Genomic DNA, 16,759 nt, shown 5'->3' on the forward strand with positions numbered 1-16,759 from the left:
AATGCTCATACTAAGTAATAAAATTCACAGTCTAAATAAATACCAATGTTGAAATACTTATTTGTCATTTTACTTGCTGAAAAAATAATAGCAAGTAATTTCTTGCAGAAGGCAATAAGTAGTGCTATTTACTCACAGTGATTGTAATTTTTGTATTTGCCTTCTTAATACATAACACATGTGGAGACCCATGGATCTGTCCCACCCCACCCCCAATGCTCAGTGCAACATATGGCACCGAGTCAGATTACACTCTGTATGTGACACAGTAAAATACTCACATATCTGCAAAGAGACTCCAAGTTTGCTGTTATTTTAATTTTTGCTACTCAGCACGCACCTAACATTTTGTTCCTGTTACTTGGCTGGGGAAATTAAAATCCTGAAGGTGAACAAAAGTTTTCAAAGAAATTTTAAGTGAATTTTATAGATCTCAAGGTCACTGACAAGGATGCATATAGATTAAAATTTTAGTGGCTTTCAAAGTGAGTACCTGTCAGAAAAGCCTGTAGAGAGGCACTAATAAGATGCATTTGTATTATGGCAATTGCAGAGTAGAAATGATTTTGCAGTCTGATTAGAAACATGACCACCATAAAAATCATGTTATCTCCCAAAAGAGGCTTGCACATAATTAATGAAGACATTGCAACTATCAAACTGAATGCCAAAAGTACTTTATTCATGGACCTCATACCATTAGAAACTTTAACTGACAGAGCCTCACACAGATAAACAAAATCAACCATTGCCAGTGCAGATCACTAAAGGGAAGGTGGTAAAGAACACAGCTGAATCCCAAAATCTAGTCCTCTTTTGTTTATAGTTATATATGTACTGTGCATAAATTGTGTCATTCTACGCAGGAGCTAACTTACGGCCACCACTGCCCCCCGCCCCGAAAAAAATACTTCAGGGGCTTGGATACATCTGTGGCTTCGGTTGTACATCAAAATATTTCATCACTTAAAATTCCTCTTACTGTGCTTTGGAATAAGCGATGACATTGTGTGGACTTGAGAAATCAATTCTTTTAAATCTCCCGCAGTCCATTCTTGCCCTTCTTCCCACAGTGAACATGAAAGATGCCTGAGAAACACGGGACAAGGCAGAATTCTACTTTCCACTCTTTAATCCTTGAAGCTCAGTTGGGGCATCAACATCAGGACGAGAGATCCCAAGGTGTAGTTCTTCCCTTGCGGCACTTCACTCCTGCCCTGTGACACCCAAACTTACCTCTTTAAGGCTGTAACAGTAGCATCTAGAACGATATGCACCTGCCCCAGCCATCTGAGAATAAAGCGGGTGGCCAAATTATCGATAGCAACCATACAGCAGCTCAAAAGAGCATGCGGTCTTCATGGAGGCAAGGTTGGAACTCTTTCTTGTGGGATTCCAGAAACTGTAGGGGCTTGGACATCAGCCAGAAGGTTGAGATGGTCACTTACTTTCAAAAGAGAGAATGTAAAGGAATTATTATTTACCATTTGCGGAAATGTTTGTTCTAGACTGAATTTCATTCCCACACGATTGTCCGTGTAGAAGGAAGCACAGCACCATTTTGCTTCATAAATGTTTTATTTTCAGTGTACCATATCTTGGAAATCTGTTCTACTAATATCGAACACATAAATTGAAGGAAATGAGACATCCAAGTGATTGGCACAAGCTATGAAGAACTTGCTAGAGGAAGGAAGGAAAAGCATCAGTTATTCCCCAAGGTCCCTGGGCACACTGCAGCTTGGGTAGCAAGATTGTGCATTTGGTTCAAAAGTCAGCATAACCTCTCTCCTGGGGCGCCTGGGTGGCTCAGTCAATTAAGCGAAGCATTGGACTTCAGCTCAGGTCGTGACCTCACGGTTCATGAGTTTGAGCCCTGTGTTGGGCTCTCTGCTGTCAGGACAGAGCCTGCTTTGGATGCTCTGCCTTCTTCTCTGTCCCTCCCTTGCCTGCGTGCTCTTTCAAAAATAAATAAAAATATTAAAAGAAAAAAGAATAATCTCTCTCCTGACAACCGTAATTCCTTTTATTAGGCATATTTTACTGAGCATTAAACAGCACAAATCCAAATGATCAAGTACAGGCCTGTAATTCAGTCCAGCTTGGGTGTGAGTGCACAAACACAAACACACGCTCACGCACACACACACAGGCACACCCTTGCACATTTTACCATGCTGCAAACTACAGCATTTTATAGAGCTGTGTATCTTTCAAAAATAATACCCTGGTGCACATGCATACATACTTTCTTTTTCTGGTCAACACATCAAGTCAAGATTTATTTTAAAAGATGCAAAAAAAAAAAAAAAAAAACTTACACCAATGGGTTTATTTAAAGGGAAGCAAACTTAACAGAGGTACGCTGATAACAGCAGATGTCTAGTTACAATTCACTTCCCTAATGCTGATTAATATATTCACAAACAAACCAAATGTATTGTCGAAAGAAAAATGCTACTGTTAACACCCCAACAGCTACTGGTTTCAGTTGTGCTTCTCAATCAGGCAAAATGTTCCTTCCCCAGCTCCTAGCACTATTTATTTTGCTTCCTGCCAATCTTGCAAATAATTTATCTTGTGTGTCGTTTCCTCATAAATGGTTCCTGGTGCTTGATTGCTTTGCCTGTGTGGCATTTGATTTCAAACTGCCATTTTACCTTTATAAACATTCAGAACTTTTAAGCGTGAGGAGAATGCCCAAAAGGCATGTGAAAATGAGGCTGTAATTAGATGAGCAGACTAGGTTTCACAGCATATCTAGCTCTCTGTGTATACCAGAAATCTCTCTTTGCATCCAATATTGCATTCCCAATCTGGGTGCAGAACAGCATATTAACATTTACTCCAGCAAAAAGGCCCTGGTATCAACATGTTTAATTTATTATTATTGCAGAGAATAGTTTTCCCAGGATTAGTGAAACAGAATACATATATTTAAGGAGCTGCACTCAGAACACAATAAAGAAAAAAGAAAGAGGGAAGGAAAAACAGAAAAAGAGAAAATAGAAGTAATATCAGTTACCACATGATTTTTGTGGTAAAAAATAGAATATGACGTGCAATAGTGCAATTTTCCTTTGCTAGTCCAGCAATGCAAGTCTTAATAGGAAGTCCACTGGTGTTCTTTCTGCATTTCAAGATTTAGTTGCGTGCTTGCCGGGGATTGGAGCTCTTGCCAGACTTCTGACTCTGAGTGGAATCACTATGGCTTGAATCGCTTTTATTGAGTCCAAGATGGCGGAGCTTCATATCCCAGCGCTGTGAAATTCAAAACAGAAAATGCTCACGTGCATGTATCACCAGGGTCATCATTTCTATTATTCTAACAACTAAGTAAGACCTCAAAGTCAGAACTCAAAATCCTTTTCTAAAAGTATAAAATTCATATCCCAGGATAACAAAATTGATGCTACGTGAACATAATTCTCTGATCATAAAAAGCACCAAATTGGCCACCTATAATATATCAGTTATGTTTTCATATCAGACCTTAAACTTAAAATTTCCACATCAAATGGTGACAAAAATATCTATCAAAATCTGCAGGTATTTCCAGAACTAACATACACAAGTCTGGCACTACACAGGGGATCACCAATGGAAGATTTACACAGAGAATTTGAAGGGCTATTCTTCATCTTCTTCTTCTACAATACATCAGAACATAGACTTTTAAAACATATGTGATTTAAGCAGTGAAAAAAATAGAAATTTGGGGGGGGGGGAAATGAGATCTCTTAAAAACATATTTCCAAGTAATATCTACCAAGTGCGACAATCACAACAGATAAGGTCCTGCACTCATTCTGTTTTACAAAGCCGACATTACCAATATTTCTAATGACCACAGTCAAGTTCACTAATATTTCATAGTAACACTACCAATAGTATTTACATGTAATAAAAGGAAGTTATATTATTGGTGTTAAACCTAGTGAATAAGGACCACAGCACTACTTCTCAAATTTCAATGAATACAGAAATCACCTGGAGATATTAATATTGCAGATTCTCACTCAATAGGTCTGGGCTGGGGCCCAAGATCTTCATATGTAGCAAGCTCCCAGGTGATGCCAATGTTGCTGGCCCCAAGACCACACTTTGAGCAGCAAGGAGCTAATGTCAGATGGCCCAAGCCCAAATTCTAACTCTATCAGTTACCGTGCAAAGTTTCTTGAACTTATTAAACCTCATTTTAATCATTAGCACATTGGAATTAATAATAGAATATACTTATAAGACTGTTCTGAAGATTAACAAATGAAAAATATCTGAAGGGCTTAGCATATAATTATCATTTTTCAATTACTGAGTGTAATTCTTCGTTTTAGCATACTTTACAATCTTATTGTTTTTCATATTAAAAAACAGTCTGATTCTCAGCTGCCCAAGGCAGACCAAATATTTTGATTTGAACAACCTGCTCTAACAGAGACTTAGGTAGACAACCATCTGTATGGCAAAACCAAAAGAAGGTCTTTATCTCATTCTTATTCTATTCACTGAGCAAAAGGAAGAAAAAAAAATCAGCTGAAAAGGGAAAATCCATAAAACTCTTTTTTACATCCTCAAATTGACAGGAAAACTAAACTAAGGATCTCAATAATTCTAGCCAAAAGAGATTTTCCTACCCAAGATATTTAGCTATGAGTATCTGCAATATCAATTAAAAATTGTTGGGATGCCTGGGTGGGTCAGTCAGTTAAATGTCTGACTTCAGCTCAGGTCATGATCTCACGGTTCATGAGTTTGAGCCCCACATCAGGCCCACTGCTGTCTGCACAGAGCCTGCTTCAGATCTTCTGTCCCAGACTCCCCCTGCTTGCGCTCGCTCTCTCAAAATAAATTAATTAAAAAAAAAATGTTCACATTATTGATTTATTTCTTCCCTTTAGCATGTTTACATCCAGACTGAGATATAAAGAATTTCACAACAATTCTATGAGTCCCCTATAGAAAGCAATGGAAAATGTTTGCCTAAGAAATAGGATAAACAAGCCATGTGTCCTGGGTCTTTACATGATGGTAATTGTTTTGGTACCAAAAGAGAAGCAGCAAGCAAGCCTCGTTACATGCTTTGCAGCAGGGATGTTGAAAGCTCTTCCAACTGGTACAGGAATTTAGGACAAATTCCTGTTCTGCATTAGCAAGCAGAAAACCAAATTAAAAGAACAGTAAGAGATTCCAACTTACTGAAGAAGAGCCACTTTTTAATAAACACCAAAGTAACTGAAAATAGATACAAATGGAGAATTCCCACAAGTCTGAACTTGAAATACATCTCACTTTTGACAAATATACCAGGGGAAAAAAGAACTTACTGAAGGGTAGTTTCTCCCTGCAAAATAATGCCCTTTACATTTTTGTAGGTCACTTCAACTCAAATGTGTCTGCTGTGTCAAGTGCCAGATGTATAAGATAAACTGCTCAGGGGTGTTTAACTTACCCTGTAAATGTTTCCCAAGCCTTCAAACTCACAGAAGTTAGAGGATGTATTATGTTTGGTACAATTCCCACTCTTTCTTTTCCCTCCCTGCCCACGACACACACACACACACACACACCCTTTTCAATTCTTTGCCAATCTGCGCATACATTCCTTTCTTTGGAACAGATTAGCTTAGTATATAGTAAGAAGAAAAGAAATGAAACCTTCTAACCTCTATAATAAGGTTATATACCATAATTTTTAAATTTTTTTTTTAAGTTTATTTATTTATTTGGAGAGAGACAGCATGAGCTGGGGATGGGCACAGAGAGAAAGAATCCCAAGCAGGCTCTGTGCTGTAAGCACAAAGCCCAATGTGGGGCTTAACCTCATGAACCATGAGATCATGACCTGAGCCGAAATCCAGAGTCAGACACTCAACTGACTGAGCCACCAGGTGCCCCTATTGTGATTTTTTAAATGTATCACTTACAGAATCTAAGAATCAGTGGTTTAAAAACAAAGCTACATTACTGCTCTAAGGACCTAATTTGGTCAGATGTCTTATACACAGATGAACATGGCTGCATTTTGTACAGAAGAACTGGTGTCTATGAATTGGGACAACATTGGTAGTTTCCTACCCATCCTTTGTTCTCCCCTCTTGACTCCCAGAACTGCAATTTATGCCCAGCTAAAAAACTGCATTTGCCATCCTCTCTTGCAGCTAGAGATGGATATGAGACTAAGACCTAAGTAAAAATTGCTAGATGGGGCACTTGGAAACTTCTTTTTACCTCTTTTTTTTTTCTCCCTGAAATGTAGGTGTGATACTGGAGGTGGGAAGCCATCTTGCGACCTCCTGGTGAACATGAGCATGGAAGTAATGCCCTTAAAAATGGCAGAACAGCAAGCTAGAAGGAGCTGGAGCCCTAATGATAATGTGGAGCTACCCAACCAGGACTGGACTGACTATAGCCAGACTTCTCATTGTGAGAAGTTAGGCAACTGTAGTTAAATCTCTGATACACTTATAGAGAATTCACTCCTTAAATGAAATTGACATTAAAGACAAACTCAGTCGTTAGAATTTGAGACACACACACAAACACACACACACACACACACACACACAGAGCTCAGGTTTTAATATTTCTCATGCTGGTAAGGGCAGCTATTTTGTTTAAATGACAAATGTCTGGTTTTCTACTTCATGTATCACTTTGAACATAAAATATAGGCTTACCTTAACTTTTTTACCAAGTCGATCCTTCCATTTCTCAGCAATAGAACCTTCCACCAACAGTAATCTGTATTTTTTAAAGAAGCAACCATTTTTGAAAAATTAAAAGATATTACTGAAAAATACAAGGAATCGTTGCCAAGAAAGATTTACTGTTTATTCTACAATAGGACAGCCAGATTTTAGAATAGAAATTCTTAATAATTTGTGAGTCATAGACTCCTTTAAGAAGAAATGATGTTATGATCCTTCTCCCCAGAAAAATGCACACCCACAAATTGCACACATATACTTTTCTATCCAATAAATGATATTGAGGGACCCAAATACAACCTATCTGTAATCCCCTAGGAGTTAGATCCCCAGGTAAGAACTCCAGAGTAAGACGTCTAGAGAAATGAAATAAAGAGATGATAGGTATAGCAATTATTCTGAACCTTTAGGGAATGAATTACCTGGAGCGTTCCTCATCTTCATAGCCCATGATGATATACTCCTCATTAACATTAAGTGGAGGACACAGGCAGCCAGAGCTGGTGTAAAGGTTAACGTTTTCCCTTGGAATGTTTACCAGAGAAGCTTTTAGAATCTCCTTCACCTCAACTACTACAGTCACATCATGGCACTTGGTCTTTACTTCTTTAACTTTAGCCCGAATGACTGGATAAAAGAAAATAAAGTCGATATGGTAATATGATACATGATAGATGCCCCATTCAAAAAAGACAGGTAGACTTCTTTCTAGTCAATTCATATCCACTTCCTGCTCAACGAATGGAGAAGTCAGATATTTGCCTTAGACATTAGTGAATGACACACTTCACAACACACCTGCCCCCTTTAATGTTCAGCCCTGATCCCCTTCCAATTTGTATGTACATATATATTTGTGTATACATATATACACATGTATGTGTGTGTGTACCTGTGTGCATGTACTTCATAGTGAAAAATCCATTTAGATAATCAAAGGTTGAGTGAATCTGATGTGATTTTCCTCCAAAATTTTATTTGGAATGTGTGCATGCATGTAGTTTCAATTGCTACCAACAGAAGTTTATATTAATTTCACTATATGTAAAGACCTAGTACTTGAATATGCTTTGTTTACTTGTCAGTATTCTTCTATCAGATTCATAGATTTTCTAAAGAGTTGGGGTCTTCAGTGCTTTCAAGTCCTGTTCTACAGTGTCCCCCAACTGTTTCCACCATCTTTCCACCTCCTTACCTTAGTGACTCTTTAGACATCAGCTCCTTTCTTCATTTCAGAGCAGATTATCTTTTATATTTTCCTGTGAGTATACTACACTTTCTTTTTGAATAAAAACTGCTACCACTTGACTTTGTTTTCTCCATCTGCTTTGAAGTCAGACACTCCAACATTTCTTCCTCTCATGTGGTACGGACAATGGTCTAATGTGTCAATTGCATTAATCTACCTCTCTCAGTGGAAATGCTGGCACCCAATTTATCTCACAAGAGCCAGCTTCACTCCTCAACATAAAGATGAACTGCCTTAAAAATAACCAATTTCACTGCAAAGTCAAAGTATTTGTCTCAGAATCTAGAAAGCACAGTTCTGTGTCTAATCTGGGTATTCTGTCCTTTGGAAGAGCCAAATTTTTTAGATTCCTCCTTCTGATAAATGAGTTATCCTTTTTTTTTTTTTTTTTTTTTTTTTTTTTTTTTGTTTGAAAGAGGAGTTTGAAAAGCCTACAAAGAAGTAAAAACATCAATTAGTAAGAAGCCAATGGCTTTTGACCAGGCTCCCCGGCTGCTCTAGTTTAATATCTAGGGATGTTATATGGAAGAAGACACAATATATCCAAATTAATCCACTTTTTGAAAGCCTCTTAGGAACAGATCTGCAAACCACTTTCATCTGAGTTCCTTCCCATGTATTTTAGGGTCTTTTGGACTACACAGGAATGGAAAAAAGTAATCCATGAAAACATAAAGCTAGCTAATAAACCATTCCCCTCATCAATGCCCCAAGTCTATATTGGAAACATTCAATAACATTCCACCAGTACAATATATGTATGATAGAAATTAAATTGCAAATTCTAAAAAATTCAGGACAAAATCTCATTTTTGCTTCTCAGGTATTTCAGTTTCTGGAGAAAAGTATGAGAACTTACAGCAAACAAACATAACTACCCAGCTGTCCCTGCTTGGTGAAACTTGTGAGTTAAGAAATCCCTTATTAGTGTTCTCTCTAGTCTGTATTTTAACAAAAAGTAAGATTGCCCTTTTTTGAAATGTCATTTGGGGGAATCAGATGATAAATTGACAAGCCCAGCTAGCAGGCATTTTTTTGTGTCCTGGTTTATGTAAATGTGCTTCATAGCATCCATCAACTCTTAGAGATTAGCAAACTGTGCAAATGTTCTCAAACTAATGATTTATTTACCCAGTGTGTCTACTATTTTCATTAGAAATTTTTAGCACATGTACCCACTCCAAAACAAATATCTCTCTACAAGACTTACTTTATTATTCAAGTAATTTTGTTAAAGCTCAAGAGCTTTTACTGAATTAATCTGAATGAAGCACAGGTCATCTGAATTATCATTTACTCCCGCCCCAACTTTGTTTTTTCATTAGACACAGGCAGATACTTATGACAAAAATCAACAGATTTTAGAAATTAAATTGCATTTTCTTTTCAGCATTCTTCCTTCTATTTAATCATTTGAGTGCCTGACCTCCCCCAAAGATGTTCCACATTAAGCTGCAGACACATGAAATCCTTCAACTTTGGGCAACCTGGTTATTGTTTGGCCATGAAAAAGAAATGATCTCTCTCCCATTAAATGTGATCTGTATTCCATTTTACGTTATACTATTCCCTCAGCTACTGTGTCAAAGTCTTCTCTTTCCATGACTTGTAACCACTAGTTTTTTAACTTTTAATCAAAACAGCAGCATCAACCATTGAAGCACTAAGAAAGTAAGATAAAGTAAAAATCAATAAGAAAAGTAAAATAAATACAAGTAAACAAAATTCCCTTGAAATAACATTTTTATTATTTTTTTACTATAACTATACTTAAAAGTCCATAAAACATTTTTCAATCTTGAAAACCTAATCTCCTAAAAATCAAGACCTCCATTTCCCTGTGATTTTTCACATTGGGTTTTAGAAGAATGGATCCTCCAATTAGCAGCCAGGCATTTGACTTCTCAGAAAAACAACCTTTCAACCTTGCAAGCCACCATTGGCTAAAAGAAATTAGATTCCTCTTAAGATGAGTAGTAAGCAAAAAATAAAAATTCATTCCATTGAAGAAAAACTTGTAAAATTAGTACATTTATTTCAAAGAGATTTATTTACCTGAGAATTTTCTATTTTATACTTTCTAATACATGATATTTTCATAGATATCAAAGATTACTCTTACAGAGTCTTACCAATTTCTCTCCTTCCTACTCCCAACAGTACGGAAATAAATTTGCTATATATGTCCTATGTCCTCTAAAATAAGGCCTGTAAGTTTGATAATAAAATTCTCATTTTAATAAAGTTTCCTTTAAAAATGTATTTAAAAAACATTTTAATGTTTATTTTTGAGAGAGACAGAGACAGAATGTGAGTGGGTTAGGGGCAGAGAGAGGGGGAGACACAGAATCCAAAGCAGGCTCCAGGCTCCAAGCTGTCAGCACAGAGCCCAACGCGGGGCTCGAACCCATGAGCTGTGAGACCATGACCTGAGCCAAAGTCGACGCTCAACCAACTGAGCCACCCAGGTGCCCCTAAAAATGTATTTAATTGTCATGTTTATTCATTGACTGCACATCAACAATCATCTTCAGAGATATAGTCACATGACGTTTATTAATCTTATAGATGCCCAGGGAAAAAATCACAATAAAATGCCTATGGATTACAGCAAATGTTTTTTGTCCCTTGTTGTATCAACTGGAAAATTCTGAGTTGTCTAAATATAAGAGTAATTGATATTTGTGACTCTGAAGCACGCCAGTACCCAAAAGTACATTCTAAATAATTTAAGAAAGGACAACTTACATTCAATAATCACTGATAAAATTAGGATAATAATACATCTCATGGGGCAGTTGAGGAAACTATAAAAGATAGTGTATAGAAGTCACTTTGCACAGTACCTGGTAAAAGACAGGAGGCTTTTTCCTCCATTTAAGTCTGTTGGCTACATTTAGATGGGTGGCTCTTAGATTAATATTTTATCAAAATGTCACATTTCTAGGTCAAGCTAGACAACAAAACATTTCCTTAATTGAATACTAACAACTTCTGTGTTACTTTCCAGCTCTGTCAATGTGTTCCATGAGACAGACTGATTGGAGAAACCAAGTTGTCCTCTGTTAACCATCCATCCCTTATGCATCAAAGTGCTCCTCTGTTCACCCCAGGGAAGCTGACTTGGAAGCAAAACTGAAAACCCATGCAGCCCCAAACATTCAAGCTCAAATCCTCCTCAGCCTCTCAGAGAGCAATCTAGTTTGAAATGTAGCTGTGTACTTACTTAATTACATGGTTCTAGATGCCAGCAATGCTGCCCAATATGATTCAAAATCAAGCATTGGTTAAGAATTTTGCCCATCAGACATTTCAATTGTTTGGGACAGGGGACTATGTGCTTAAAAGTTGTCTTTGTTTGGTTTTAAGCCTTATTCTTAAACTGCTCTAATTCTCTCTCTCTCTCTCTCTCTCTCTCTCTCTCTCTCTCTCCCCCTCTCTCTCTCTCTCTCTCACACACACACACACACACACACACACACACACACTACTTTCTTAGCACAGCAGTTATCCTTACCATAGTTGTAATTGTTTCGGAAATAGGTCTTCTGTGTAGCTCTAATAGGCTTACACTTGCAGCGTTCTGAAAAATACAACATTTTAGCTGTCAGCAAAAATTCAACATGAGCTTTCTTTTGTACATTCACATTTTTGGTAAGGTAGATCCAAATTTGGTGGCGAGGAGGCTCTTAGTAACTCTATGTGTTTGATCTCTTTCTCCTGGAACTACATTCATGTTTATTGTTTACCTAGCCTCTTATTTAATGTGAGTATGCTCATAAGCTCCTACTCTTCAACAAACCACCCGAATCCTAAGGAAACCCTGTTCACTACCATGCAAGAAGAGATCATGACCCCTGAATCCCCCAAAAAAGGCATTTAATGCCTATGGAAGCAGAACCAATGCCTACTGAAAGGCAATTTCCTGCTTATGCTCAGGCAACTGGTTTACCCCTGTGGGGTACCACCTGCATTCATATATGCTTTACACATTACATAGCACTTTTCCAAATACTATTTCCTGCATCTAAAAGCAACTCAAGGGGCGCCTGGGTGGCTCAGTCGGTTAAGCGTCTGACTTTGGCTCAGGTCACAATCTCGCGGTCCGTGAGCTCGAGCCCCGCGTCGGGCTCTGTGCTGACTGCTCAGAGCCTGGAGCCTGTTTCAGATTCTGTGTCTCCCTCTCTCTCTGACCCTCCCTCGTTCATGCTCTGTCTCTCTCTGTCTCAAAAATAAATAAACGTTAAAAAAAATTAAAAAAAAAAAATAAAAGCAACTCAATGAGATAAGCATGTATTATTACAACCCAGTGAACTTAGTGAAGTTCTTAAGAGAGGCCATGAGCCCCATGTATAGGCAGAATAACTGCTATTTAACTCAACGATATTTTTATACTTACTGGAAGAAATTTACTAAGTACATAATTTGAAATGAGAAGTTCCATACTTTTCAAATATGCAATAAACAAAGGGGTGTATATATCTATAAAAATTAGTGTATTTGTTTTCTTTGGGTAAATACCCAGTAATGGAAATGTTGGGTCATCTGGTGTTTCTATTTTTAACTTTTTTCAAGTAAGTGCTACATCCAGTGTGAGGCTTGAACTCACATTGAGATCTCACTCCTGAGATCAGGAGTTGCATGCTATCCTGACTGAGCCAGACAGGCACCCTTTTATTTTTAATTTTTTGAGAAGCCCCCATACTATTTTTCACAGTGGCTGTACCAATTTACATTCCTATGAAGAGTTCATGAGGGAGAGATTCTTAAGATGAGACTATTTCTGAAGAAGTAACTGATACAGTCTTTGATTTACAAACTATCCTCACCCATATACAGAAAGGGATTTGTACTTTTTCTATCATTTAAAAATAGGTATTTTTCAAACGTAATGCATGTAGATAAATTATCTACATATTTGGAATTCTTTAGAAATTTGCTCATACTCTAATAAAAATTCTTGGCAAAACTATACCAAATATCACTGCATTGAATCTAATATGATTCAATGATGTTGTTACCATATAATTTTGCTTGAAGCATAGACAAATGGATTCCATAACATTCCCAGAGATTTTTTAAAAATTTTATTATAAAGTGATTTAGGAAGATTTCAAGTAGGTATTTACATAACTATATATACACAACTACATGCACATAGGTAGACCATTTCCTAATAGCTAATAGCGAAGCAGTTACATTCTTGGTGGGACTATATTTGATTCATCTACAGTGCACTTACATCTGCTAGCCTCGGAGGTGGCAATACCATACCATATATGTGACCCTTGCCATGCTTCCAATCCCTTTCGCTATAAACAATTATCTGCCTAGTTGAAGTAACTAGCTCAATAAAATAATAAAGAGACGTGGAAATTTATATCTACAAGGCTCAAATGTGGAAGAACTTCCTTTCACCTATTTATGCTAGCTCAAACCAAATATATTCATACCTAAGTGTATTCATGAAAAATATATCTTAGATCAAAAAATTTGGAGAATTATTCTTCTTCTCAAGTTCAGTTACTCACATCTACATATATATCCCCAAAGCCCCAAGAACTGGGAAATTACAAAGAAACCATAGAGGGATATACTGCTTGCATTATTATGTTTTTTGCACCTGCCACCCTAAGTAAGACAGCAACAGCTTTTTTTTTTTTTTTTTTTAACTATCAACAGTTGATTTCTCAGACTTTTACAGAGGCAGTAATACCATTATCATTTCTTTAATTTGCTAATAATTTTGCTAGGAGTCTTCCTCTCTCAGCTTCCAATTGCATAAGGTTTTTAAATTTTGGTTTCTACAGTGGCAAAATACAGTGGTATTATTTACTGAGCTTTGCACAAAAACCGTTAGATATTGATTAGCCTACATTCCACCACTGAGAAGAAAAGGTTGTAAAGGAACTGCCTTGGTGTTTTTATCCGGGGGAAAAAAATATATATGAACAAGTTAAAGGAGCTGGCTGCAACAAAGTAAGTGACAAAGAATTCTTCAAATGTGGGTAAGTTTTTATATTAACAATTCACTTGCTTCAATGTCTAGAACTGAATGTAACATCACGAATTGCAGAACAGCACATCATCCTACATCTCACAAGCATCTACGGGCCTCCATCAGGAAACCATCTTTGGCAGCTCTCCCTCAAGTTCTTGATTGGTTCTCTCAGGCACTCTCTCCTAGCATCAACGATTTCCTACTTCTCTGCTAATGAAACTGACGACTGTTTATTATACTAGTACAAACATGAGTTTATCACTCTCATACAAATATTAGTTTGCAAAATTAACATCCCTAAGCTCCACGGAATCTGGTTTGCAATTCAGAGATGTCTCCCAGGGCACTGCAGTGCCCGAGCCACAAACAGCCTCGTGGTCTCAACAAGAAGGCATCTTATTAACATAGTTCAGGGAGGAAAGTAATCACATCCTTCTTTATTCCAATTTTTATTCATAAAAATAGGCTCACTGAAAACACATAATTATGATAGTATTTTTAAAGAGTCAGATGGTTTCATAAAGTCTAAGGAATTCCAAGTACCTGATACAATTGTGAAATGTGATTCTCAGTGGACCTTCCCTACTTGATGCAATCTGTTCAAGTTAATGCTTAAGTGTTATACAACTCTCTAACCGTGACCTTTATTTGAAATTGACTACCGTTGGGTCTCATCCAGGGCCATAAGACTGTAACTAACTTCTCTTGCCAGATTCCAAAACCACTATAACCTTTCATGTCCAATGACTTTGGAATACCACTATCTAGGAATTAGTATCTTTCTGCTTTTTCTAGGAAAAGACGTCTTAGGTCTGTGTGCAGGATTTATTGTCAAAAAGTACATGGGGATGAAAGAAAATATAATTCTATTTGCATTGCAGTTTCCATTGTAATTCTTTCAAGACTGGCTCATTCTAATCAGTTTAGAATTTAAATGATTTTAATTTGTACCAAATGTATTATATGTTTTAGATCTTGGCATTTGACCCTTGAAGCCCACTTGTCCCCTTCTCTCCACTTTAAGAAACATAGGAGCAAACCACAAATTTTAAAACAAACATAAAAAATAAATTTTTACTATTTGAAAATCTATATTCTTAACTATAACTTCTTTAGAGATTCAGATCTATATTTTTAAGATGTGCCCATAAGTATGCCCTAAGGTGATTTTTAAACATATCTTTTAGAGTTACCAGGAGAATTAAATGACATAATACACATCAAATACACATTTGACACATCAAATGGTCACATATGTGACCATTCTAATAAGTATTAGAATGCAAGAGAATATGACAACACAATTAAGGGCACATGGATTTGAATCCCAGCTCCATTTCTTCCTAGTGGTATGACCTTGAGAAAGTTACCTCGGGCAAAACCTATTTCTAAATTAATACTGCCTACCTCACAGGGTTATTGTTAAGAATTTAAAGAATAATTCACTTAAGGAATTTGACACAGAGACTATTACTTAGTAATCATTCACCGACTGTTAGCTCTTAGGAATAGTAATATATAAACACACCAAAAAGATCTTAAGATATTTTATGCAAATTCAAGAGCAGCTAATAAAATAAGAGACAATTTTCTAACAAAAAATCATCTGCAAGTTGATTTAAAGATTAAAGTTTAAAGTTTATACTTAAAAGTTTAAGCTTAAAGATGAAAATGTGCTGAATTTTTCCCTAGAGATAGAAACTTTTATATATATTACATTTGGTTGGGTGGGTTTAAAAAAAATAGAATTTAGAAATCACATTGGTATTATGCTCACACAAGGGTACACTATTCCACAAAAAAAGAATGAAATGATGCACAGAAATGGATAAATATCAAAAACATTATGCAAAAACAAAAGTAGCCAGTCACAAAAGAGTATGTACTATATGATTCCATTTACATGGATGTGAAGAACAGACACTAATCTATGGTAATAAAAATAACACCTGTGCTTGCCTCACAGTGAGGTGGGTGACTGGGCACAAGGGAATTCTTAGAGATGATGGAAATATTCTTTATTTTGAGCTGGGGGATAGCTACATAGGTATATACATTTGTCAAAATTCAGTGTGGCATACACTTAATTATGCATTTTACCGTAAGTAAATTATACATCAATGAAGTACCATTAACATAAAAATTCATGAGACCTTCCTTTCATATTTCCATAAACTGAAGTGTGCCATGACTTAGCAGCTGTTCATTACATGTTTAAAATAATATTTATTTCCCAATCATATGCATAAGGCAAAGAATATATTAGATTTTATTTTGGATAAGAGCAGTATGTGGAAAATGCAATGTAGTTGATTGGTGAACCTAGGTAATATAATAAGGCTTTAAAAAGCAAAAATAACATTTGCTCGGCTTAGCTTAAAAAAACAAACCTCAAAATTGTAATAAAGGTCCCTATTCATAGTAATTTGTGCTTTATAAAAGGGAACTGTTTAAGATTGAGAGGGCTAACACTGTATTAATAAGAAAAGGAAATTTAGTTTATTCCTTTAGGATTTATGTCTTTGGAAATTTTTAAATAAACTTTCCTTCACAACATTTATGGATCCAAGAGTCATTCAGGATATACAAAATACAGTCCATGCGATTTGCCCATTTTCTCCCATGAGATCTGAAGTGTTATGTTCAGTGAAGTACTATAAAGAGGTCAATTAACAAAAACATAAAGTGGGCTCCATAGTCTTTTAGAACATCATTTACCCCTCCCAAGCACATAGAAAAGAGGGGACAGAAAAGGGAGGTGCAGTCCCTGCTCACCCCCCTCACCCCATGTCCTGGGCAGGC

General features: G+C 36.6%; 1 protein-coding gene across 1 annotated transcript in view; it reads right to left on the reverse strand.

Annotated features, from left to right (window-relative positions):
- Window positions 1–1,559: 1,559 nt before the first annotated feature.
- Window positions 1,560–16,759, reverse strand: part of FRZB (frizzled related protein) — a 32,545-nt gene continuing 17,345 nt past the window's right edge. Inside the window, exons 3-6 of the mRNA XM_025912124.2 lie at window positions 11,474–11,539; window positions 7,130–7,334; window positions 6,678–6,741; window positions 1,560–3,261 (exon numbers count right to left, since the gene is read on the reverse strand). Of these exons, the coding sequence (XP_025767909.1) occupies window positions 3,145–3,261; window positions 6,678–6,741; window positions 7,130–7,334; window positions 11,474–11,539 (452 nt within the window). The 3' untranslated portion in view covers window positions 1,560–3,144. The remainder of the gene's footprint in view (window positions 3,262–6,677; window positions 6,742–7,129; window positions 7,335–11,473; window positions 11,540–16,759) is intronic.

This window comes from Puma concolor, chromosome C1, assembly GCF_028749965.1.
Source record: "Puma concolor isolate L17-30 chromosome C1, mPumCon1.1.hap2, whole genome shotgun sequence".
Lineage (NCBI taxonomy): Eukaryota > Metazoa > Chordata > Mammalia > Carnivora > Felidae > Puma > Puma concolor.